The sequence below is a fragment of the Melanerpes formicivorus genome, unplaced genomic scaffold (genome assembly GCF_026170545.1).
Source record: "Melanerpes formicivorus ecotype bairdi unplaced genomic scaffold, bMelFor1.0.p_v2 SCAF_24, whole genome shotgun sequence".
Taxonomy (NCBI): Eukaryota; Metazoa; Chordata; class Aves; order Piciformes; family Picidae; genus Melanerpes; species Melanerpes formicivorus.
In genome coordinates, this window is record NW_027142376.1 from 8,742,702 (window position 1) to 8,768,065 (window position 25,364).

Consider the following 25,364-nt stretch of genomic DNA (forward strand, 5'->3'; position numbering starts at 1 on the left):
ATTTACTATCCAGTGTGATGCTTCAATTCCTGCTGTTTCCATGCTCAAACAAAGCATTTGAGATGCAGAAGGTCAGAAGAATCTGGCACGGTCAGTGCAGCGGTGTTGCTCGAATGTGCCTTTTTCCACTACAGAGGGTGACAAAACACTGGAATGGTCTGCCCAGAGAGGTTGTGGAGTCTCCTTCTCTGGAGATGTTCAAAACCCACCTGGATGTGTTCCCATGTGACCTGCTCTGGCAGGAGGATGGACTGGATGACTTTTAAGGTCTCTTGCAACCCCTAACATTCTGTGAAACACATGTGACCTTAAACTGTAGCACTTCACTTCTATTAGAAACCCAGTACAGCCTGAAACTAAATCAGGAGGGTCCTCATTCTCTTCTAATGAACACAGCCAGTTCTGTACTTCTGTAAGTGCTTAGAACAAAAGCCAATGATGGAACGGCAAATTTCCTCTTACTCCTTCTCTGTATGCACATTGAGGCCTCATTTTCAACTGGTGGTTTGAAATTTGGGATGGACAATTTATACACCAAAGAAAATCCAGTAATAAAATATATGACATCTATATAATGTATCAGCATTCCCTTTTTTTGTCTTTCAGGAAGTAGTGACTGACTTGATGAGGCAGATCCAGGAGCTGAGATCTTCAATTAATCATAAGACTGAGTCCATAGATGGGCTGACAAGAGAGCTGGAGGATATAAATGTATGTTCTGTCATTCTGAAGGACATGGTATAGTTTTTCAGAAGTGGAGGGCAATGGCATGTCTTATCATGGATCTCAAACAACTTAACTTGGCTGTAGTATTTCAGAAGCAAACTTCTCTGTTTTGACATGTTGAAATCTGAACATTTTATGCCTAAGGCTGTCTTGAAATCTGAACCCTCTTCACGTGGTGGGTAAGGAGCAGTGTCTCTACAGGGACCTATTCACATCCTGTAAACTACATTCAGCTGACAGACACTTTTAGATTGTCTCAGGAATTGGCAATTTAAGACCTCAACAATTGAAGCTGAATTGTAAATTCGTTTTTGAGGGAGTGAATTTTTATGTTGCTGAGAGTGCTACAAGTATGCAAGCATGAAGAACTAAACTATATCTTTAAATAGCTCTGGATAAATGATGCATCTTCTTTATTAAAGCAGATCTGGTTTGCAAGCTGACAGTGCAGCCCCCAGAACACTTTAGATTATGTCTGTGTATGAACTATGAATTCCAAAGGTTCTCCAGACAAAATGCTGATGAGGCTGATTTCTTGATGTGGCTATCTGCTGTTTTAAATAATGGCTCTAGTGGTTAAAGATGGATTGTGGTGCCTTTATACATATTAATAGTCTTTCCACTGTTCTGATACTCATCTGTAATAGCATGTATAATTTAGTGTGTATGGCTTAGCATTCTGACTTTAGTCACTGGGTTTAAACATTCGTGGTTGTCATCAGAAAGTTAGTGCTAGAAAGGAGATTGGACGTGGCTCTTGGTGCCATGGTCTAGTCATGGGGTCTGTGTTGATAGGTTGGACTTGATGATCCTCGAGGTCTCTTCCAACCTTAGTTATACTGTGATACTGTGGTTTTATTTGCTCTATGAGGAAAGACTGAGGGAGCTGGGGTTGCTCAGCCTGGAGAAAAGGAGACTCAGGGGTGACCTTATCACTCTCTACAACTACCTGAAGGGAGGTTGTAGACAGGCGGATGTTGGTCTCTTCTCCCAGGCACCCAGTACCAGAACAAGAGGACACAGTCTCAGGCTGCGCCAGGGGAGGTTCAGGTTGGATGTTAGGAAGAAGTTCTATACAGAGAGAGTGATTGCCCATTGGAATGGGCTGCCCAGGGAGGTGGTGGAGTCGCTGTCATTGAAGGTGTTCAGGAGGAGACTTGATGGGGTGCTTGGTGCCATGGGTTAGCTGTTTGGGTGGGTTGGATTGGTTGATGGGTTGGACATGATGATCTTGAAGGTCTCTTCCAATCTGGTTTGGCTTATTCTATTCTAATAAAGTTATTCTCTTTGCCAACTTCCTTGGGTAAGGTTTTCCTAAATACTCTAAAATTTAATTCTTTTTGTAGTGCAAGTATAATCTTGCTCTGGCTGCAAAGGAAGAAAGCAAAAGAATCATAGAGCATCAGGAAAAGAAGATTGAAGAGCTGAGGGAAGCCTTGGAGAAGAGACAAGTATCTGATAACATTGAGGTAAAGCCAGCAATGTTGGTGTATTGTTATTTGTTCTACAGACCAACTGGACGTGTTTTTTCTTCAAATACTTCTAAAACCTTACCTCATTTTGATTCAAACTACAGCTAGTTAAACTGTTAAAAGAATTTTTCATGAGGTACCTGACAAATGCTGTTAAATTCTCACATTACTGACATAAATATTTTATAAGCTACTTCATAAAAACCTATGCTGGAAGCCTGGTTTAATTTTGTTAAGGCCACCAAGGAGTCATCAGCTGAATTTAATGGCAGCAGTTGATGATGCAGCTGAGAAGTGAAGATAGGTAGAGGAATATATTATGTTTAACATTATCTCTTCCCCCACTGCTGCTATATTTGTTGCCATTTTCGTCTTTACTCATCATCATTTTAAGTGAAAGCTCCACCTGCTGGAAGGAGATTTAAGATGTGTTGCTGCGGGAACTGGGCTTTTGCCTCTTTTCCTTGTATTTATCTTTTGTAACTGCCTTTCCTCTGACTTCTCTTACTGCTGTTTTGGTCCATCAGTCAAAACCATGAGCCTCTGCTCACAAGTAATTTCCACAAGGTCATCTGTCATATTAGATAAGCTTTATCAAGTCATATAGCACTAATAAGGTCTTCTAGAGTGGTGTTTGCTTCTCAAAACCCATCTTCAATAGATTTCCACTGTTTAATAACCAGAATGTATTAACAGTCTGACACTCTAGAATCCCAAACTGTGTTGCCTTTGGATCACTTAGTTTTATTATTCATTTTAAATTGACGCCACAATTCTTACTACAAGATTATTCTTGCGTGTACCTGGCTCCTGACAAACCCATCCTGCTTCTGCTTTGACTTTGTACATCTGTTACTGATTTCCTTCATGCTTTATAGACTGGACAAGAACAACTAACCCAAGGTGGCATTTAACCCACTAAGTACTGGTTAACACTCTCATAGTTATGATGCCCCATCAGGCAGGATGGGAGTCCTAGAATAAATCCAGAGGTACCCTCAGAACAGCAGTGCACTCAAAGAGCTGCAGTCACTAAGGCAGCTTGCATTACAAGCTCTGCTTGATTTTTCTGGCTTCTTACTTAAAGAATGGTATCTTTTTGTGAGTATACATTCAAGCAGGGGTTGTTTCCAAACAGCTCCCACAAGTCTCTAACTGTAGTATGCTGTAGTAAAGTTCTCATTTTTTGTCCTGCAACCACAACAATGGATATAGAAAATAAGCTAAAATACCAGCTTCTAGATTAACACTTCCTACAGTTCAGGATGAAAAAATGGGGGGAAAGGGGAGATGCTTGCAGCTGTTAGCAAATGTAGCAACAGTGACAAAATGTCTTGAAACAGCTGCTTTAGAGTAATAACTTTAACATTTCTTTCTTTACTTATGCAATGACCTAAACCAGAGAGACCTTCTGTGTGAAGAGTTGCATCATACCACTGAGCAGTTGATGACATTGACAGAGGCCTCTAAGAAACATGATTCACTGCTTCAGTGTGCACATGAAGACATAATAAAGAAAGAGGCTGTAATCCAGGAACTCAAGGAACAGGTGAAATAAGGACATTCTTCTGATAAGTAGCTCCTTGGGAGGAAGCTGTGGTTAATTGTGAACTTCTAGAAAAGGTTTTACTTCTAATTTTAGAGTATCTCATACGCAGCACTCTTGGTGAAGAGCAATGCTCCTTCCCACATAAGCAAAGTGGTAGTTCAGAAGCTTTTGAACAACAAGACTACATAATGTTTTCATATTTGGGAAATGGTGTCTAGAGGTTGCAAAAAAAAAAAATGTTTACTCTGAAAGCAAAGTTATTGGTTGCCACTTGAGGTTAGAAACAGTGTAGCCTAGGGGATTACTTTTCCCTCTACTTAACACTTACCCAGAAGCAATATCCTTATGCAGTGAAGGTAAGAGCTAAGCTCTATAAACTGCACAGTCTGAAAGAGACTTGGGGCTTTTGCAGGCCAGAAAGTTGTGTTAAGCCTTTGTCCCAATTTTAGCTCTAGCTGACTTGAGTGTCATAGTGTATGTAATGCATTTGTGTTGGCAAGGCTTCTAGTAAGGATGTTATTTTGGCAAGGGGAGACTTTCTGTCATGGTGGGACTTCCTCCTTGAGAACCTGATGGAGTGGGTCCAGAGGAAGGCCATGAAAATGATCAGGGGGCTGGAGCACCTCTGCTAAAGCACAAGCTGAGGGAGCTGGGGCTGTTCAGCCTGAAGAAGAGAAGGCTAATAGCAGCCTGCCAGTACCTGAAGGGGGCTACAAGAAGGCTGCAGAGGGACTGTTTGCAAAAGTCCTTAGGGGTAGGATGAGGAGCTGTGGTTTGAAGTGAGAGAAGAGCAGATTTAGAATAGATGTTAGGAACAAGTTCTGCACCATGAGGGTGCTGGAACACTGTAACAGGTTTCCCAGAGAGGTGGTTGGGGCCCCATCCCTGAAGATATTCAAGGTCAGGCTCAACAAGGCCATGAGCAGCCTAGTTGAGGATGCCCCTGCTGACTGCAGGGAGGTTGGACTGGATGACCTTTGGAGGCCCCTTCCAACCCAAACAATTCTATGATTCTGTGCAACTGATTATACTAGTAAAATCTTAGTATCTGGTCAAAGCTTGACCAGATAAGTTTGCCAACAAAGAGTTTTTATGTGCTAACAACCCTTTTGAAAGGTAGATTGTGTTAGCAAGGTAAAAAATTCAAGTACAAACAAGAACAAAATCTGCATTAGCTCTGCAGTGTGCAGTGCACACAGGCTTTCAGAAATGCTTGTTACATGCAGTTACTGAAGGATGAAGTTACTGAAGTTGCATTCAGAAAACACTCTTAAAAGCAAAGTCTAAGGTAATCTAAAATAACTTGTGGGGTGCTTAAGCCTGCTCAAAATAGGGATCTGGCTGCTGCTTTCTATAATATTTTATGTTTTCTAATCTACTTTATTTCCAATTGGGATTTTTGATAGCTGGAGAAAATAACAGAAGAACTGGAGAAAAGGAAGACTGAATACGAACTGAAAATGAAGCAAATAGATTACTTTGTGGACTCATCTTCAGTGGTATTTCCTCAGGTATGGCATTTGGTAGAGAACCATTTTCATTGTGATGACTGTTAAAAGTCATTGGAAAGACTAAGAAACTTCACAGCATGGCTTCAAGCTGGGACCAGTAATGGCAGAATCAGCAATGGTCAGATTCCTTGGTTATAACTTAAATGTGTCATTGATGTATTCTGGGCTGCATCAAGAGGAGTGTGGCCAGCAGGGCAAGAGATTCTGCCCCTTGACTCTGCTCTGCTGAGACCCCACCTCCAATACTGCCTGCAGAAGGACACAGAACTGTTGGAGCAAGTCCAGAGGAGGCCACAAAGATGATCCAAGGGCTGGAGCAGCTGTGCTATGAGGATAGGCTGAGGGAGCTGGGGTTGTTCAGCCTGGAGAACACTTCAGGGGGACCTTAGAGCTTCCATCCAGTATTGGAAGGGATCTTACAGGAAGACTGGAGTGGGACTCTTCCTAAGTGTGTCTAGAGACAGGACAAGGGGAAATGGTTTAAAGATGAGGCAGAGCAGGGTTAGATTGGGGCTTAGGAGGAAGTTCTTCAGTATGAGGATGGTGAGACTCTGGAATAGGCTGCCCAGGGAGGCTGTGGATGTCTCCTCCATGGGGGTGTTGAAAGCCAGGCTGGATGAGGTCTTGAGCAGCTGAGTCTAGTTGAGAGGTGTCCCTGCCCATGGTGGGGAGGCTGGAGCACATGATCTGAGGTCCCTTCCAACCTGAGCCATTCTATGATTTGTCTGTCAGGAATTTAATACACATCTCCAATTAAGCATTAGAAAGTAATCAATTCATCGAGGAATCAGTTCTTCACTAATGGTTTGTATCTTTTAACTTAGCAGTGTCCAAAAACTCCCCCTAATTTTGATGTGAATTTGGCCAAGCTGTTGGAAACTCACAAGCAAGAGATGGCTGATCGGAGAGCTTCTGCCATTAACCTGGAGCACCTGGTGCAGGAGCTGAACAAGGAGCGCAGAGCTAAGAACGAGGAGATTCTCAGGCTGAAGGTACTGCAAGTTCATCTCTACAGGCAGTTGGTGAAGTTCAAATATCCAGTTTCTAATGAAATTGTGACTGGAAGGGTGAGCTGATCTTTGCCAGAGAACTCTGCCTGTGTACTGAGGAACAGCTCTGTCTCCTATGTTGTTCCAAAACTTGCTGGGATGGCAGTTTGGTCTCCAAGTGAGATGTTTCCGATTTCACTTGCTTAGGAACAATTACATGAGGTGGAGAACTTGCGCTTGGAAATGCAGATACTGGTGGAGAACAACAGGAATTTACAGAGCCTTGTAGAAGCTCAGAGGCAAAGCAAGAACAGGTAAAGTAAAAGAGAACAAGAAAAATCTGCCTTAATGTGAAGCAGGTAAGAAACTCCCAGGCTGTATTTAAAGTGCAGCCTTCTGTGTTGTTCGTGTCATCAGAGATGGACGCAGCCTTTGCTGTGAAAATCATCTGCTGCCTTGTGAACTTTATTGCCTTAAATCACCAATTCTTAACACAACTAAGATTTATCATGGGAAGAGAACTGTGAAAATCTTGTGTATGCTCTAACAAAGGAAGATGTGATATTATGGGAACACAAAAGTTGGAACTCTTGTAGAACTGTCCCCTGATGTTCAGTGTTCCTAGTAGGAGCATGTGTCAAGACAGCTACACACAGTTACTGGGTTAATCTGGATATGATGGCGCTTTTACAACTGGTTTTCTCTGTGAGAAACTTTGATAATTTTTGGATTTCCTAGTGATCAGAAACATCCTGATGTTCAGTACCTCAAGGAGAAAGAGGAGGAGATTGCTGAGGAACGACTTGCCAAGGTACTTTACCCTACCATTACCTTTCTCATCTTGGTTGCTCTGAATTACGACATTTTCTTCTGCTCTGTGGAAGTCAAACCCTGATTTCTAGTGAATCTAACAGGCATAGCCCAATACTTATTTCTTAAGGTTTGTGTTTGTCTAAGAGCAATGAACTGGGGTCAGATTGCACAACAAGGAAGAGCAGATTCAGATCTGACTCATTTCCAGGATTGGAAAGTGAAGATGGTGTCACTTGCGAATGTCAGGGTTCTGCTGAAGGGAAGTTAATGTTGCGGCAGAGGTTGCCCTGCATCCCCCAGACAGAAGAACCTCCTGTTGGAACTCTGCTGTGTATGGATGGGCAGAGAGGTATTGCTGTGACAGGAAATTGGAAATGTGTACCTAGAGCAGAAAGAGTAACTTGAAGCAGAGTGGGTTGACAGTAGCTCTGAAGAAAGAGATTTGGGAGTGTTGATCGCTGAGCTCCCCATGAGCCAACAGTGCCCTCATGAAGCCCAGCAGGCAGCCATGTGCTGAATTGCATCCAGAGGAGTGTGGCCAGCAGGGAAGAGAAGGGGTTCTGCCCCTTGACTTTGCTCTTCTTAGACCACACATCAAATACTGCCTCCAGTTCTGGTGTCCCCAGCAGAAGGACACAGAGCTGTTGGAATGAGCCCAGAGGAGGCCACAAAGATGAGCCAAGGGCTGAAGCACCTCTGCTACGAAGATAGGCTGAGGGACCTGGGGTTGTTCAGCCTGGAGAGGAGACCAGGGTGGACCTGAGAGTTGCCTTCCAATACCAGAAGGGATCCTACAGGAAGGCTGCAGAGAGGCTCTTCTTGAAGGTGTCTAGAGACAGGACAAGGGGGCATGGTTTGAAGGAGAGGGAGAGCAGGGATAGATTGGATCTTAGGAAGAAGTTCTGAGGGAGCTGGGGTTGTTCAGTCTGGAGAGGAGAAGACTCCAGGGGGACCTTAGAGCTTCCTTCCAGTATCTGAAAGGATCCTACAGGAAGACTGGAGAGGGACTCTTCCTAAGTGTGTCTAGAGACAGGACAAGGGGAAATGGTTTAAAGATGAGGCAGAGCAAGGTTGGACTGGAGCTTAGGAAGCAGTTCTTCAGTAGGAAGGTGGTGAGACTCTGGAACAAGCTGCCCAGGGAGGCTGTGGCTGCCTCCTCCCTGGGGGTGTTGAAGGCCAGGTTGGATGAGGCTGTGAGCAGCTGAATCTAGTTGAGAGGTGTCCCTGCCCATGGTGGGGAGGTTGGAGCAGATGATCTGAGGTCCCTTCCAACCTGAGCCATTCCATCAGATGTGAGTTGCTGGGCAGTCAGATGAGTTTTGTAGGATCTGGATTGTGTGGCATCAATTGACAAATGATTTTCAATATCTAAAAGATTTTAAACATATATATATATATATATATATAAAAGAATGTAACTAATATTTCTGAACCTTTACAGAAAAAAACAATGGAGGAGATGCTTCAGATCAAAGCTGAGTAAGTTTTAATATTGTTCATTGAACTGGAGACTTGTATTGAACAAAAAGATAAACTTAAGCAATAGAAGTCCAAGACCTGAAATGTGATTTGAAAATGCTCACACTTCACCAGGACCCACTGAGTCCTTCCTCTTTCTCATCAGCAGGTGGTGGTAGCACCTATTGCTTTTTTGCAGGTGGAACCACACACACACTTACAGTGGAAGGGACATTTGAAATCATTTGAAGTTATCTGTTTGGAATTCTTTTGTATGCAGTATCAAACACAAGAGCTGAGAAGCAGAATGAATTTTTTTCCTTCTCTTAGCAGCACTGACGTGTAGGGAACAGGCATTGCCTCAAAAGCATACTTTTAAAGGAGCCTGCTTCCATGTCCAGAGCTGACTTAGTAATTCAGTTATATGCCATTTATGTTGGGGTTTAATATTTTCTAATTATTTTACACTGGCAGATTAGAAGACACCAAAAATACCCTCCGGATCACAAAGGATACTTGTCTTGAAATGACTCTGGAGATGGAACGGACAAGAGCTTTGGAGCTGAAAGCATTTCATGAGAAAGAAAAAATCAGATCAAAACTTGAGGAAACTTATGAAGAGAGAGACAGAATTGCAAAGGTTTTGCATAAATAATTGTGGGTTTTTTCTTCACAGCTTCCCTGGGCAGCCTATTCCAGGGTCTCACCACCCTCCTACTGAAGAATTGCTTCTGAAGCTCCAGTCTAACCCTACTCTCCCTCAGCTTCAAGCCATTTCCCCTTGTTCTTTCTCTAGACACCCTTAGGAAAAGTCCCTCTGCAGCCTTCCTGTAGGATCCCTTGGGGTATTGTGGAAGGCAGCTCTAAGGTCCCCCTTGAGTCTTCTCCAAGCTGAACAATCCCAGCTCCCTCAGCCTATGCTCATAGAGGGGTTCTAGCCCTTGGATCATCTTTGCGGTGGCCCTAAATTAATTGGCAATCAAAGAATGCCTCTGAGAACATTTGGTCCTTCACTGTAATGCTGTTCCCTGCACTAGTGGAACTCTGTATTCTGACTTGTAACAGTGGTTTCTGTGCCCAAATCAAGTGATGCCCTTTAAAGGGATTTAATCTAGCATCTAAGGGGATGCAAGGCAAGTTCATATTTCCTGCATGAACCAACTCTTGCATCATCTCTTTCAACAAACCTCCATGTTGGTGTGTTAACAGTTCTACAGGAGGTATTTCATCCAAAATTGAGGAGGGGTGACAGTGAGGAGGTACACAATGTATTTATTTATTACAGGAAATGGACTTGCTGAGGAAGCAAGTTGCCTCTCTTGCTGAAGAGAATGGGAAATTGCTTGGTCATCAAAACCTGAACCAGAAGATTCAGTACCTTGTGAAACTGAAGAAAGATTATGCAAAGCTTGCTGAGGTGGGTGGTGGGGAAGGGTGCAGGGGGAGGGATGGCCTGGCATAGAAAAGAGCTGAGTTTTAAGTTTGAAAACTAAGAATCTTGCTTTTCTGTTGGAAAGAGAGACAAATACCTCTCTGAACTTACAAGTTGTGTAGCTTATGGTGGTCTGCCCTCAAAGGCCCCAGACAAGAATCGCCCCACTTTATTTCCTTCTGTATACAGTGTATGAAACACTTGACGTGCACTTAGTTAGAAATACAGAAGTGAGGATAATCTCCTTATGTGTTTTCTGTTTTCCAGGAGACTGAAAAGCTACGAGTTGAAAATGCCTACTTGAAAGAGTCCAAAAAATATGACCTCTATAGACATCAGGATCAGATCTGATGGCACAAAGGAAAATGCAGAGCCAGATTTGGGTGTAAAGCATACAGAACAAGCAAAAGCCAGCTGTCAAGTTTGACTTGAGCTGTGCTCTCAGAATAATCAGCTGGTGTAGTTGGATTTTTTTGCTGGTACTAACTTCTAGCGGGCAGCTTTCAGTGACACAGTAACATCTTCCTGTCAGGTTTCGAAACCCGATTTTGTTTAGGTGCTGGGAAGTATTTCCTTGAAACTTTTGGGAACAGACCTGGACTTTTTGTTTCCTTTTTGTGCTTTTATTCAGGTTCCTACCTCTTCTGAAATTCTCCACTTACCCACCAGAGCAGGATTTTTAAAAGCACCATTTCTCTGTGATTTTGGTTTTTTGAAGTTTGGTTTTTTTTACTTCTTTTATCAGCTTTTCATAGGATGTTTTCAGTGGACAGCTTAAACATAACTTTTGTACTGAACTTGTCCAATAAAGCACCAATGTGAATTTAGTGAGACTTGTAAATAGTACTATAAATATGTTTTTATCTTTCTCTTTTATCTCTAGTTGAAATTCCAATGTTTTTTTAGACCTTTTGGGTTTTTTTTTGTCCCCATTATAAACTTACAGGAGCCTTCTACGTTAGCACTGTAGGAAATTCTTTCTAAGTGTTTTGCAAGCTTTTTCATATCAAACAGAAGTTGGAAATGTGGAGAAACAAGGTCTGAAAATATGCAGAACATTTTAGGAGTGGGGCATACCTTCATTTAATCACACTGAAGATTTATTGCAAACAATTTAGTAGTGGAACACAGTTATAGAGCAAGCTCAAATGCAGGTTAGTTGCCTTGGGTTTCTTTACTAGCCTTTTTTCTGTTGTCAAACTGTTTTGTACAGTACTGCTTTTGCCTGCAAGAAAGGGGCAAAAGGGACCGAAGAGAACATGTGTTGAGTGAGGGGCAGGATACTTAGTGAGTTTCTTCAGCTTTTGGCTGATGGGTAGAAAAATTGCCTCTACTTCATCTATGAATTTCAAAGTTGCCTAAGCTTGCAGCGTAGTTTTCAAGTATAGAAGAAGCCAACCATAAGCTGAGGAGGCTTTTTTAATGTGAACCTTCAGCTAGAGGGAGACCTTAAATTGAAGTTGTCTTTCTCCCTGTAGATCTGAACTAAGAAGGGTTGAGAAATCTTTCAGCTTTTTGTGGGGGATGTTTTGGAATTTCTGTTTTTTGATTGGTTGGTTGTGGTTTGTCTTGTTGGGTTGTTGTGGGGTTTGTCTGTGTGCTTGGATTTTTTGTGCTGTTTTGGGGGAAGTGGGGTGTATTTTTTTTTCTGTAGACAAACTGGCTAAGTTTTTTTTTCACTGAAGGCATGTAACAGTAGAAGTCAGAAGTAACTAGCCCTGCTTCTCATCACTCCAGGGATCAGAGTGGGGTTTGTCCTGGGACCACAAAGCCGTCGTCTGCTGTGGATTTAATTGTCGCCACGTTCTGTTTACAAATGCTTCTCAACCCCCTTGTCATGCCTTGTCTCTGGGCTCTATTTCCAGGCAGACGGCGTTCTCTGCCCCTCTCTGCCCAAGGAGGCCCCGTCCCTGCCGCCTGTCTCTGTCTGTCTGCAGTAGGCTTTGTATTGTTTTTAAAACTACGGAGCAAAATAAAGCCCCTGTACATAACTGCGCGATCCACACCTGCCTCGTCCTTCCCTCTACCGCTCTCCGAGCCCGCCGCGCCGCCCGCCTTCCGGGGCGGCCGCCGGAAGGCGGCTGTGGGCTGGGGGGGCCGGCGGGAGCCGCCATGCTGGCGGGCGGTGGAGCGGCGGCGGCGGCCTCGGGGCTGCTGGGAGCGGCGGCTGCCGCCGCGGCGAAACTGGCGCTGGGCGGAGCGGCGGCCGATGGCTGGGTGAGGAAGGAGTTCAGTCGGTGCGGGGAAGCCGTGCGTGTAACGCGAGTGTGTGCGCTCCGCCCGTGGGCTTCCCGGACGCGACTTCGCCTCTTGAGGAGGAAGGAGCGGCCGCGCTGGTTCTACCCTTTGGCGTCCCGGGGGTTGCCCGGCGCTTGTCTTCAGAGGGATTTACGGGGATTTGCGGAGCGGTGACTCACCCGGAGGGAGCCTGGCCTCCTAGCTGTGCGGAGTTGACTAATGTGCGGTGATCATGTAAATAGCCAGCAGAGCCGAGGCAGATGTGGTGTGCAAAAGGTACCAGGTGTGCTGTGGGGATGCCTGAAACCAAAGCCGGCTCTGAGAGCACATCCGTAGTGCTTCCACAGAATCGGGATGGCTTGGGTCCACCTCCTGCAGTCAGCAGGGATGTTCAGTTGGATCAGACTGCCCAGCCTCACCTGGAATGTTCGCAGGGATGGGGCTTCGGCCGCCTCTGGGGAACCTGGGACTGTCTCACCGCCCTCATCCTAAAACATAAATGTCTCCCTCCTGTCTAGGCTAGATCTCCCCTTTTGCCTTAAAATCATCACTGTCCTCACACAGCAGGCCTTGCTTAAAAGGACTGTCTCCCTTACTCCCTTTAAGTACTGAACAGCCACAATAAGCTCTCCCTGGAGCCTTCTGTCAGCCTGCCCTCACAGTAGAGGTGTTCCAGCCTTCTGGTCATTTTTGTGTCCTCTGGGCAAATCCAACAGATCCATGTCTGTCCTGTGCTGAGGACTTCAGAGCTGCACACAGCACTCTAGGGTTGGGTCTCACCTGAGTTATGTCAATTTTACTTTGAAAGTAGGGTGTTGGTGTACTTTAGCATCAAACACTTGGTCTGGGACAACACTGCCCTTCTCCCACTCTTGTGCTGTTTGCTCATGGCCAGTGTGGCAAGGTGGAGCAGTTAATTTCCATTGTGCTGCTCAGCTGTTAAGTTCTTTCTTGGGATGATCTTTGTCTCAGTGGTGTTCCTCAGACCTTGCTGTGCAGTTTACATGAGGCTGCTGGCCATTCACCTCCAGAATAGAATGTCTTGACCTGCAGGAGTGAACTCTAATACAGGCATGGCAGAGGTGGAGATGTACAAAAGGTTGTGTGTGAATGGGGAGAGGCTGAGCAGACAGCATCTGCAGGTTATAAAAAACATCTTCTGGAAACCAATCTGGTGTAGAGCAGGGTTTGTTATTCACATGGTGAATGTACACTGGGACTTGGAATGCAAAGGAGAACCCCCAAGAGAAACTTGATCTGAAAACACCCTTGCATCAGGACAAAGGGAAGTTGACTTGTGATTATTATTATGATTAGAAACCCAAAGCCTCAGTGGTTGCCAATACACCCTGCACATGTACTGCAGAGGCATCTCTGCAGGCCAGCCACATGACACAGAAACTGAAGGAATTACTTGCTGGAGGAAGAACTCCAGAAGCGTGAAAACAAGCATGGCAGCGGCCATCATTTCTGCCGTGTGGACAGCAGCAGACACTGAGTGTTGCATTGATGCTTCTAAGAGGTTACAAAGTAGGTAGCAGGGTGCTCAATGGCAGTGTGGATTTCCTGCCCAGAAGACTTGTGATGGCCCAGCCTGCACAGGAAGGAAATCTTCATTTGAACAAGTGTTATCCTTTCCCCTCTGCCCTGTCAAACTTCATCTAAAATTACTTCCACTTCAGGAGCAATTCTGGATTATCTGAAAAGTACACTGAAGTTAATCTGTTATTAAGAAAATCAATCAGAACAGTAATCCTTGACTCACTGGGCTGGCTTGGCTGAGTCCTTGGCAGGGGAGGAATTTGTACCTCCCTCCTTCCTTGTAGGGATCACCTGGAGATGTTCCTATCTCTGCCTGCATGCCATTGCTGTGACCATTCCTCTGCCCATGCCACACAGTGACTTGACCTTTCTCTGCAAGGCCTTCCAGAGGTTTTCTGGCCACTGCCACTTGCCAAGTATAATGCAGCTGATTTCCCTGGCTCTGCAGTGGGTCAAGAGAAGAGCCTGTGGGTTCAGGGTCAGTTCTGAAGAGAGCATAGCTGCTGTGATGGTGGAAACTAGCTTTACTCCACCAGTCATAGCCTTACAGAGTCATTTGAGTCAGATAGGACCTCCAGAGGTCTCTGTTCCAACCACTGCTCTTCAGGAGGTTCCTCATGACCTTCTCCAGTCAAGTTTTGAATACTTCTAAGGTTGGAGAACCCATGATCTCTCTTCCAGTATTTGATCACCTTTGTTTTCCTTTGTGTCAGCTCAAAATTTCATTTATCCCAAACTTTACTTGCTGCCTCTTGTTATAGCCCAGCACACCTTAGAGAAGAGCCTGGGCTCCATCCTCTCTACACCTCAGGCAGATGGTTGAAGACTATAACAAGATCTCTTTTTCTAAAGGCTTTTTATTTTTCCTGTGTACTTTGTCAGGCTCATTCTGACCCAGAAATCTACTGAATTTAGGTGAAGTACATAATATTGGTTCCCCCTTTCGTCTCTTTGCTCCCAGATCTGCCCACCCGTTAGAGGTGGGGGTAGGTGTACAAATAGTTTCATAGCTTCATTCAGGGTTGGAAGGGACCACAAGGATCATCTAGTTCCAACCTCCCTGCCATGGGCAGGGACACCCCACACTAGATCAGGCTGGACAGAGCCTCATCCAGCCTGCTCTTAAACACCCCCAGGGACGGGGCCTCGACCACCTCCCTGGACAACCCATTCCAGGGTTTCACCACTCTCATGGTGTAGAACCTCCTCCTCACATCTAGCCTGAATCTCCCCACCTCCAGCTTCATTCCATTCCCCCTAGTCCTGTCACTACCTGAGATCCTGAGAAGTCCTTCCCCAGCCTTCCTGTAGGGCCCCTTCAGATACTGGAAGGCCACAATTAGGTCACCTCGGAGCCTTCTTTTCTGCAGACTGAACAGCCCCAACTCCTTCAGTCTGTCCTCATAGGAGAGGTGCTCCACAACATCAGAATGAAAGATGGCAGGTTATGAAAGCATGATGGCTTTGGACTTAGACCAAGTCTTGCTTTCATTTGTCTTCCTGGGTGCCTTGAGCATTTGTGAGAGTTATGGTCTTAGGATCTTTTCCCTTGGTGTCTTCATATAAAGTGGATGGTACCTGGAGGTTAGGGAAATGACCACAGCAGATAAAACTATGGGTGTAGGGGGAGACTGAAGAGTGAAGGCTTTATAGGCAAAATGGTAACTTTTTTTTCAGGCTGAGGCTGTGATGTGTCTTGTGAGGTTGTCTAAGGAGGGGGATGTTTATTGAGAACGTAGTTGGCCTTGAAGGCCCTTGGATTCAGAGGTGGTTTTATTGACACTAGATGCTGGAGCACAGAGCTCTCAGTGAATCTGCTTTCCAGCAAGTGTGCAAAATAAGGTGTGAAGGCCCTCATCTCTCACCTCTCTCCCAGAGGACCCTTCTCTGCTCTTGCTGCAGCAGTAAGACAGGCAAGCTTGTGGGAGGTGAGGACGACCAGTGGTGAATTTGGCACAGCCTGAATTTGGCACAGGTGGGTCCCAAATCACAGGCATGTGCATAGAATCATAAAGTGGTTTGGGTTGGAAGGGGTCTCCAAAGTCGTCTAGTCCATTTCCCCTGCAGTCAGCAGGGACGTTCTCCACTAGATGAGGTTGCCCAGATTTTGCTCCAGAGCGCCCACAAATGAGTGGTTGGTGAAAATCCCTGCGTTTTCCCTTCCTGGCTGCAGCTGCCCGTGCTGCTTCGCATCGGCGGTGTCGGCCTGGTGTTGGCGTGCAATGCAGCGATGTGGACGGTCTTTGCAAAAGCCCTGCGACTCTCCTCCTCCTCAGCTGCTGCCTCGGTGACAACCACGGCCTCCAACTTCATCTGCTCGGTGAGTAGATCCCTGACCGGGGCGCTGAAGCCTGGAGGGAGGAGCAGAGGGATGTGGGAATGTTCACAGCAGATGCAGCTGGTCATAGCTCATCTCCTGGCATGCCTGGGCACCAAGGGAGACTTGCAGGCAGACATGAAATGAGTAGTCTGTGGTGGTGTCCAAAAATCAAGTCAGTGAGGCCCTTTGGTTGAGTGAAGGTCCTCAATCAGCTGGAGATTTGGCTCAGGAGGTGTGATGGGAAGGCAGCAAAGTACACACAGACCTGCCAGCATTCTGCTCTGGTGCTGCAGTGTGAGTGTGCTTCCAGGCTGGATGATAGAATAGGTCACCCTGGCCTAGATCTGAAACAGTGTGACCAGCAAAGCTAGAGAAGTGATCATCCCTCAGTGCTTAGCACTGGTGAGGCCTCAAACACTGTGTTCGGTTTTGGGCACCTCACTACAAGAAGGACATTGAGGTGCTGCAGGTTGTCCAAAGAAGGGCAATGAAGCCAATGAGGGATCTAGAGGTCTTCTGCAGAGCAGCTGAGGGAACTGAGGAAAAGAGGAGGGGGGACCTTATTGCTGTCTTACAACTACCTGAAAGGAGATTGTAGCAAGGTGGGGGCTGCTCCTCCCAAGTGAAAAATGGTAGGGCAAGAGAAAACTGCCTTAAGTTGTGCCAGGGGAGGTTTAGGTTGGACATTAGGAAGAAGTTCTGCACTGAAAGGGTTGTCAAGCCCTGGAACAGGCTGCCCAGGTGAATGATGGAATCACCTTCTCTGGAGGAATTTACAAGATGTATAGATGTGGTGCTGAGGGACATGGTTTAATGGTGGACTTGACAGTGCTGGGTTAATGGCTGGACTTAATGACCTTGAAGGTCTCTTCCAACCAAATCAATTCTACAATCTCTGGCATCACCCATAGCAGCCATTGTGTTGGTGGGCCCAGCAGGAATTCCCTCAGGCATGTGTTCTCTAGGGCCAGCTCTCCCAGCAGAAGACCTCATGGTTCTGGCAGTGCAGAACAGACAAAGCTTTGTCTCTTGTCTTTTCCTTCAGGCTATCCTGGGCAAGTTTCTCTTCGGGGAGACATGGACTCCTCTGTGGTTGGTTGGCCTCACCGTGACACTCTGTGGCCTCATGCTACTGCACACAGCTGCACCCCGGCCAGCACAGCTGCCAGAGGAGAAGAAGGAGGTGTGATGGCTGCTGGAACACTGTGCCACCCTTGTCAGCCTGCATCCTGACCACATTCCCAGTCCTCAGCCAACTCCAAATGTGCCAGCCATGGACCCGCTAGCTCCTGCTCGCCCGCTGGGCTTCCGACTCCGGGAATCACACTGCTCTCATCTTGCCTGGCAGAGCGTTGGTCGGGTGGTGGCCGTGACAGCCTCAGAGCGAGCTGCTCTGCTCTGAGTCAGTATGGTGGAAAGCAGGGCCAGGGGCTTATCAGCTTGCTCCTCCTCTTCACACCCTGAGACTGCGGAGCTGTCCCAGTTTGGGGAAGGCTGAAAGCAAACATGGTGGCTGTGGAAGGTGCCTGTGCATCAGGACTTTTCCATAGTGGGACCTGTCCCAAAATAGAAAAGCAGTCAGAAGTAGACACTGAAGGCAGCTAGTATTTCTGCTCTGCTCTTCCTGACCTCTCTCTCTCTGCATCTTGAGATGCTGCCTGCTGTTGCCTGTAAGTCTGTGGAGCCTTTCCCTAATTCCCTCACCCTTCCCTAATTCCCTCACCTTTCCCTGTCAGTCCCATGCACTTTTTATCTTGCCATTGGTATCTGACACCTGCAGCTTCCACTTACCCTTTCCTGACATGTTCCTCACAGTAAGGTCGCTGCTCTTTCCTTTAAACTCTTAACCAGGCTGGGGTTTTGATTGCTGTTCCTGCTGGCTGTAGGTCAAAATATGACTTTGGGAGTAGTACAACAGCTGCCTGTGAAGTGCCAGCTGCTGAGACTAGGAGTGTCCTTGTTCAACGTGTTCTCCCCTCCCCACTTAAGCTGCTGTTTGCTTTAATGCCTGGTGAAATGGAATTTCTCAAAGCACTTGAGATTTTATACCTCTGGATGATGCTGATTGCTGTTCATGTGAGGTAATCAAACAGATCAGATGTCCACAGGGTGGATGTGTCAGAAATGGTGATTTCTTTGGTATTGACTTCTTTTGCCCACACCTCCTGTTTCACTTGAAATTTGGTGAGTCTGAGTCCCGGTCAGGATGCCGTGGTGCCTGCAAGCGTGTGCATCATGCTGGTGATGTCACCTGTTTGCTCTGGGCTTGCCGAGCTGTCTCTGTCTTGTGACCACAGAGAGTGAGTAAGGAGTGTGGCATGTGCAGAGAACCTAAGGACCTGTTTCTGTGAGCCTTCCTATCAGAACCTGTCAGCTTTTATCATGACTGGCAGCTCTGCACCATGTCCAGCAGGATGCAAAAATAGACTTGAGGGTGGAAATGCCACTGGAGTTGGGTTTGTGCCTTTTCCTTCCTATCAGAGAGGGAAAGTCAGCGTTGCCAGGAGGGGCTAGGAGCTGTTTGCTCCAAGTGCCCTACTTCAGGAGACTTTCCAGGTCATCGCATCTGGCAGCTGTGTCCCAAGAGGGGCAAAGCCTTTGCCTCTTCCCTTGGTGTGCTCTAAAGTCTTCCCCCCCAAAGCTACACATGTGGGGAGGAAGAGGGCAGAGGGCACCAGGCACCGAGTGCCTTTCCTGCCTACCTGCATGGGCTTTGCAGCTGGGGAGCACTTTGGCTGACAGCAGTGATAGCAAGAGTGGAACATGCCTGGCCACCTGGGAAGCTGGGGATTGACACAGTGACCCAGCATAGGTCTGTGGAGCTGGCAGCCAGGAGGTGTGTATTTCTAAGCATATCAAGTCTCTTGAGGCCCTCCTATATGTTGGAGAAATGATGAAGGCTGCAAGCCTGCTTTGTTTGCCCTTGCTGTTAACTCTCAGCCACCTGTGAGCTGTGGCCATCAGCTCCATGTGAACATCAGGGGAAGGACCAGAGTCTCTCCCCTTCCCTCCTCCTACCAAAGCTTTTGAAAAGTGCTACCTCCAAACTGACTTTTCTTTATTGCAGTAATTGCTGGAGGTCAAGGTCTAGGTCTGTTTGCAGGTGTGCAGGAACTGTGGGCAGCATTTCACTTGGTGATGCTCACTCTGAACTAGGGCTGTAAACCCACTGCTGTAAATACTGGAGGGTGGGAACAGAATTGTATTTTTCCTCCAGTTGCTGTGGGATGAGAAGGTCCCCAGCAGGGTGCATTCTGTGTCAGAATCCCTCTCCTTTCTGCACACAGGGTTTGGCCTGTGTTTGCCCATGTTGGTTGCCAGTGAGGCCGGAGCTGCAGGGAAGGGTGCGATTGCCGTGTGGCGATCAGTGTGCTCTCTGGTAAGGGGTTTGTGTGTGGTTAGAGGTGATCTTAACCAGAGGTGCAGCCAATTCCAAATGAAAACATGTCCAAAGCTCAGTGTCTGAAATGTAGCATTGCTAGATGCTTTATTCCATGCACTCTCACACAAAAGCCCTGTGAGATTGATGAGCGAGTGGGGTTTGAAGAGGGAGCAGCTCAAGTGTGGTTGACCTTGTAAAGTGGCCAACAGTAAGACCTTTGTTTACCAGGGCAGAAGGTGAATTACCCTTATGCAGGAAGTAAATGATGTTCTTGCATGGAGTTTTTGCATACTTCAGCTGAGGTATTTCTAGAGAAGAGCCTTGTGTACATAATTCTGCTGGAATTCCAGGGCAATAGCCCTTTTGTTCACACACCTCCCAGGAGCTGGCTGCAATGAGTCTTCCCTGCACCTTACCCCCTTCGTAGGCAAACACAACCCTCATTTTCCAGCATCTTGCTGATCAGATTTTCCTCAAGCAGGGCTGTGCTATAAAGCAGCAGAAGCATGTGCCTGCTCAGCAGCAAGGCTCATAAGGTTGCTCATGAAGACCAAAGTCAATATTGGTGAATTAATGGTGGGAAGCAGGTGAAAAATCTGTTGTACAAACAAGCACCCAGAGTATTATATTCTAAAGTAAATAATGCCTTGTATACCTTCACAAGGGACAAAGGCAAATGAAATGATGGTTGCACTTGACCCTTAAAGCACAGTTTCATTGATTAGATAAGGAACTGAAAGCCTGAGAAATGTCTCTGTTACTGACCAGGAGCCACTGAAACATGGAAGGTTTGTACAGTATCTCGGTCAGGGCATGTATCGAAATCACTTGAAGGAGACTCTTGTTTGCCCAGGTGATAAGTAGGAGCGGTGGATGTGATAAATGAGATCAGTTGATTGCTCTGCTGAGTTTGGTATGCTTCAGATTTCCACATTTGATTCAGTGCCTTGTGTTGGTCCTTCAGAGACCTTAAATGCTGCTCACACTGCAAGGGGGTGAGAAAAGCTCTTAATTTCACAGAAGTATTACACAGAATGGTGTGTTCTTCAAGGAGGAAATGATGGTGACTCAGTACTCCAGCAGAGTGGAGCTGTCTGTGACCTTGGATGTCACAGGAAAAATATGAAGTGGTTGTGTCTTTTCACTCAGCGCTGGTGAGGCTGCACCTCAAATACTGGGTTCAGGTTTGGGCTCCATCACTACAGGAAGGCCACTGAGGTGCTGGACCGTGTCCAAAGGGCAATGAAGGTGGTAAAAGGTCTAAAGAGCAAATCTTATGATGAACAGATCCCCTTATGAGGGAACTGGGGTAGTTCAGCATGGAGAAAAGGAGGCTCAGGGGACATCTTCTCTCTCTCTGCAACTACCCTAAAGGAGATTGTAGCGAGGTGAGGGGTGGTCTCTTCTCTCAAGTAATGAGCAAGAGGAAATGGCCTCAAGTTGTGCCAGGGGAGGTTTAGGTTGGACACAAGGTAAAAATCTTCACTGAAAGGGTTGTTGAGCCCTGGGAGAGGCTGCAGAGGAAAGTGGTGGAGTCACCATCCCTGGAGGGGTTTAAAAGCTGTGTGGATGTAGGGACATGGTTTAGTGGTGACCTAGCAGTGAATGGCAAGGAAGCTGGTGAGGGATCTAGAGAACAAGACTTTTGAGGAGCAGCTGAGGGAGCTGCAGTTGTTCAACCTGGAAAAAAAGTGGGGAGACCTTACTGCTGTCTCACAGCTACCTGGAAGACAATTGTAGCAAGGTGGGGGCTGGTCTCTTCTTCCAAATGAGTCAGGTTTGTCCTGTCCTATCATTTTTCAAGTTGTGCCAGAGGAGCTTTAGGTTGGGCATTAGGAAAAATTGAAAGGCTTGTCAGGCCCTGGAACAGGCTGCCCAGGGAGGTGCTGGAGTCACCACCCCGGAGGGATTTAAAAGCTGTGTAGACGTGGTGCTGAGGGACACGGTTTGGTCATGACCTGGCAGTGCTGGGTTAATGGTTGGACCTGATGATCTTGAAGATCTCTTCCAAGCAAAACAGTTCTATGATTGTATGATTTTATTTCCTTCGAGGTTTGAGGAAGGGCAGCTGTGAGTGGCTGTGCTAATTGCCAAGGCTTCCGAAGCAGCTCCCTGGGCTACTGTGTGTCTGGGGAGCGCCTGGGTGGGGCCTCCTACTCTCATTTTGCTGGGGCAAGATGATGCACAGCCTGCCTAGTCCTGCATGAATCCTGCCTGCCACAGAGGCTCCCCTGCACAGGGACAAAGCCATGTCAGTAAGTGGAGGAGGGAAGGGTTAGAGAGGAGTGGTAGTGAGTGGGAGGTGGCTGATGGTACCACTGCTTTTTGGAAGAGGCACATAGGTTTTGAACCCTCCAGCCTTGCTTGCCTCAGAGTTCATGAGGAGCTGCAGTTTCATGCCAGAGGCTGGAGTCAGGGCTGGGGCTTGGCTGCACAAGCAGCTTACCTCCTTCCCTGACACAGATGGAGCCTCTCTGCTTTTGGAGAGATAAGAGTCAAACAGCTCTGCTTGGCACCGTGACCTGCTGTGTGTGTGCTCGTCTGAATGCCAGCCAGGGCTCCACACCTAATTGCTTTCAGAAAGTGAGGGCATTGCTGAGCAGTGTCCAGGGAAGAAGAGGCATTACAAATGCCACATCTCCAGCTGCCAAGCAGCTGTTTCCTCATCCAGAGAGGAGGTATTTTGAGTGACTGTTCCTCTTCAGGACACTCCTGAGTTAGCAGCTTCCTAAGAGACCCTGTTAGGCATGGAGCTGCTCCAGCTGCCCACCAAGGAGGAGCATCTCCTGATGCTATGAGGAATAATGACCTGAGTGCTGCAAAGAGGAGTGAGCAGGAGAGTGCTGGCTTGGTTGTTTTTCAGACAGACAAACATCCCTGCCCCCAGTCAGTGCCACCATACCAAGGAGTCCACCACACAGTGCAGCCCCATGTCCAGGGGTGGGCCAGAGCCTTTGCACCCATCGTGTTTTGGGTCTGCTCCCATACGGCACCGTGCGGGACCAGCTTCTTCCTGCAAACCCTCCTGGTCTAGGAAGGTTCTCCCTTCCTGCTACATAGCAATATCAGTCAGGCTGCTGGGGATGTGACATGCCACCTTCTGACCTGTAGTCTGGAGTCTGTGTACATCTCTGTGTGTATAGACACCCACACCCACACAGGCAGGTGGGAGAAGCTGTAACACCACCCCAGCACAAAGAAATATTACCTGAAGACACTGGCATGCAAGTTTCTGTTTTCTCATTCTGACATGTGCAACCAAACACATATCCTGTAGGTGGGAAGGGCTTCTGTCAGCATTTGCCTTGTTCTCTGAGGCTGTTTTTCATATATGGATAAACTATTTTATCCCTAGCTCAATATTTGCCCTATTGATTTCCCTGCCCTTACCATTTACTTGTTGCAGTCCTCTCTGGCTTGATTTTTTCCTTGTAGCTTTTCAGATTGTTTGCTCTAGGTGTAGGCTGTGGATGTGTGTCCACACTGCAATCAGTCAGTGTGGTCATACATGCACAGTTGAAGCTACTTCATGGGTGAGTGGCAACAGGGTGGGTACAGCTGTGGACTAGCTGCACCCACTCTGGTTTGGAACCTTTCCGAGCATACACTGCTGGAGGGGTCCTCCTGCACCTCTCAGGTCTCTGGATGAGGTGGGACAAAGATGTGAGGAGCAAGTGAGCAGGCTAGAACCATTCAGTGTGGGAAAGAGAAGGTCATGGTTTTAATGGGTTGAGAAGACTGTAAGGTGCAGGGAGGAAATGCATTGGAATAGTTGGTGACTGCGTGCCACAAGGATGGGGGCTGCAAGGGAACTAGCAAGCTTGAAAGCCAGAGGAACTCCATCCTCCTCCAGCACATCACACAGACAGGGAGCTCCTGCCCACAGGACAGGTTGAGGCTGGCAGGTTCCTTGGCTTCAGAACACAGCAATTGTATTGAAAAAGCCAGCAAACCCCAGCTGCTGTCTGGGAGAAGTGACATGAGAGAGGTCTTTATTTGCACAAACCCCTGGGAAGAAGTTTTGCAGAGAAGCAGAAGTGCCTTATTCTGAGTCATGTTAGTTTGTAATGGTTTCAGCACTGGAGTAGACTATTTCTGGTGTTTGCAGTGGCAACTTGAGGGTCAAGCAGCTGCAGTGCTGAAATCCCAGGTTCAGCCTTCACATGTGGTTGCTCTCTGTATCTGGACTGACTTTGCAATTTTGCTGCTTGCATCTCAGCCAGGGAAGGGGAAAAGAGATGTTGAAAAATTAACAGAATAGATTTCTAAGGTCAAGCTTGGCTTGCTGTTAAAGCAGCTCTGGATCTCTACAAGATGACCTGGCCTGCAACCTCTGTTCCTCGTGATGACTGCAGGACTTCTCCTTCAGGGCAGGGAAAGTGCTACCCGAGAGCGTTCTGCCTGAGCAGCTGCGAGCCTCCATTTGGTGTTTGTGTAGTTATGGTCTTTGTTTTATCCTGGAATCATAGAATGGTCTGGGTTAGAAGGGACCTCCAAAGGTTACGTGTCTGTCCCTTCTCCAGAACAGGCTCCCTGGTGGTGCTGGGCTTGGCAGAGTGATAGGATTTTTGTTCCTTCTGGAGGCAAATGCCCAAGGCTAGTCACCTGTGTCCTTAACTTTAGGTCCAAAACTCCTCTTTAGAAGTTCATGGAAAAGGAAACAGTGGAATTCTCATAATAATTCTGTTTGCACTAATCACTCCTCTGGTATTTGCCTGTGGGAAACCTCTTACAGGTAGCTGGGGCCAGATGACTTAGAATCAGTTAAGATCTGGGCTTGGCCATCTTGCATCAACCCTTGACGTCCGATTGTCTGCCACAAGTTAGCTCATGTGAGGTGAGGGGAGAATCTGCCTGCTGGGAGCATGGGATGCCCTCAAGCCATAGCTGACAGGCCACTGTCACGGGCCGTGGCTGGTGTGCATGAGTGAGAAGTGCTGGGATCAACGCCCCTTTCAGAGGAGCAGCAGCACCAGCCTGTCAGGATCATTACATGGATGAGGTGGGTCTTGCTAATAGGAAATTCCTGATGGGTGAGGTGCAAGCTTAATGAAATGGTGAATGGAAGACCAATGTAGCAGCTTCAAGAAGGTCCAGCTCAAAAGAGGTGGACCAGATAGTATGTCAATCATGCTACCTTGTTGGCTCAGGTTGGAAAGACCTCAGAGGTTATTTCCTCCAACCTCCCCACCATGGGCAGGGACACCTCTCAACTAGACTCAGCTGCTCAAGGCCACATCCATCCTGGCCTTCAACACCCCAGGGAGGAGGCAGCCACAGCCTCCCTGGGCAGCCTACCCCAATCTCACCACCCTCCTAGTGAAGAACTTCTTCCTAAGCTCCGGTCTAACCCTTGGCTGCTCTCCATCTCTGCAGGATTTCTTTCTTTTATCTCCCCAAGACTTCTCATGACTGTTCCCTAGGGTGTGATTCAGGAAGGACTCAGCATGGATTAGACAGTACACCCGGGAACCATCCTGCTGTGGTCAGTGGAGGGCACCTCACACTGGTGCCCCTCAGGACCCCAACATGGGCTTATAACCTGTGGTGCCTTGGCTCTGTGTTTTGAATGTTACTCTGACTGGGCATAGAAAATAAAAGCACTGAACAGAAGCAACTTTTGAAGCCTTAGGTCATTGTGACAACTGTACCTTGCTGTTGGAAATGGCAAAACTCCATAACCAGACACAATGTTGTGAGGGAATAAAAATGTCAGGCCAAGGACTGGGTTAGTCTGTGGCCTTCCTACCTGGCATTGGTCCCCGTGGCTTTCTCTGACAGTGTGACCTGTTCTTGTCATTTTTGATAGGCAAAACAAACAACACTCCAGCCAAGGGCAAGCTTGTAAATAGGGGAGCAGCTCTGGGGGAATTCTGATTTTATTTGTTTGCCTTTTCTTACCTTCTGATAGCAGCTCACAAGGTGACTTAGC

The 25,364-nt window shown here is 47.1% G+C and overlaps 2 protein-coding genes across 4 annotated transcripts in view; both read left to right on the forward strand.

Moving 5' to 3' along the window:
- Nucleotides 1–10,828, forward strand: part of KIF15 (kinesin family member 15) — a 39,388-nt gene extending 28,560 nt beyond the window's left edge. Inside the window, exons 25-35 of one of the 2 annotated variants that reach the window (XM_068152806.1) lie at nucleotides 607–711; nucleotides 2,073–2,195; nucleotides 3,601–3,747; nucleotides 5,154–5,258; nucleotides 6,083–6,250; nucleotides 6,455–6,561; nucleotides 6,986–7,058; nucleotides 8,502–8,539; nucleotides 8,993–9,158; nucleotides 9,804–9,935; nucleotides 10,218–10,828. In XM_068152806.1, the coding sequence (XP_068008907.1) occupies nucleotides 607–711; nucleotides 2,073–2,195; nucleotides 3,601–3,747; nucleotides 5,154–5,258; nucleotides 6,083–6,250; nucleotides 6,455–6,561; nucleotides 6,986–7,058; nucleotides 8,502–8,539; nucleotides 8,993–9,158; nucleotides 9,804–9,935; nucleotides 10,218–10,301 (1,248 nt within the window). In that variant the 3' untranslated portion in view covers nucleotides 10,302–10,828. The remainder of the gene's footprint in view (nucleotides 1–606; nucleotides 712–2,072; nucleotides 2,196–3,600; nucleotides 3,748–5,153; nucleotides 5,259–6,082; nucleotides 6,251–6,454; nucleotides 6,562–6,985; nucleotides 7,059–8,501; nucleotides 8,540–8,992; nucleotides 9,159–9,803; nucleotides 9,936–10,217) is intronic. The other variant, XM_068152807.1, reaches the window with a different exon arrangement.
- A 1,231-nt stretch (nucleotides 10,829–12,059) lies between these two features.
- Nucleotides 12,060–25,045, forward strand: TMEM42 (transmembrane protein 42). 2 transcript variants are annotated; one of them, XM_068152809.1, is made up of 3 exons: nucleotides 12,060–12,167; nucleotides 15,904–16,050; nucleotides 17,096–25,045. In XM_068152809.1, the coding sequence occupies exons 1-3, from the start codon at nucleotides 12,063–12,065 to the stop codon at nucleotides 17,237–17,239; spliced, it is 396 nt and encodes a 131-aa protein (XP_068008910.1). In that variant the 5' UTR covers nucleotides 12,060–12,062; the 3' UTR covers nucleotides 17,240–25,045. The 2 variants fall into 2 exon arrangements, with proteins under 2 accessions (XP_068008910.1, XP_068008911.1); XM_068152810.1 differs by lacking the exon at nucleotides 12,060–12,167 and adding an exon at nucleotides 12,214–12,464.
- Nucleotides 25,046–25,364: the final 319 nt, after the last annotated feature.

Coding starts and splice junctions, on each gene's coding strand:
- TMEM42 (XM_068152809.1), top strand. CDS start 12,063: ATGCTGGCGGGCGGTGGAGCGGCGGCGGCGGCCTCGGGGCTGCTGGGA. Junction 12,168..15,903: donor GAGCGGCGGCCGATGGCTGG/GTGAGGAAGGAG, acceptor TCCTGGCTGCAG/CTGCCCGTGCTGCTTCGCAT. Junction 16,051..17,095: donor CCTCCAACTTCATCTGCTCG/GTGAGTAGATCC, acceptor CTTTTCCTTCAG/GCTATCCTGGGCAAGTTTCT.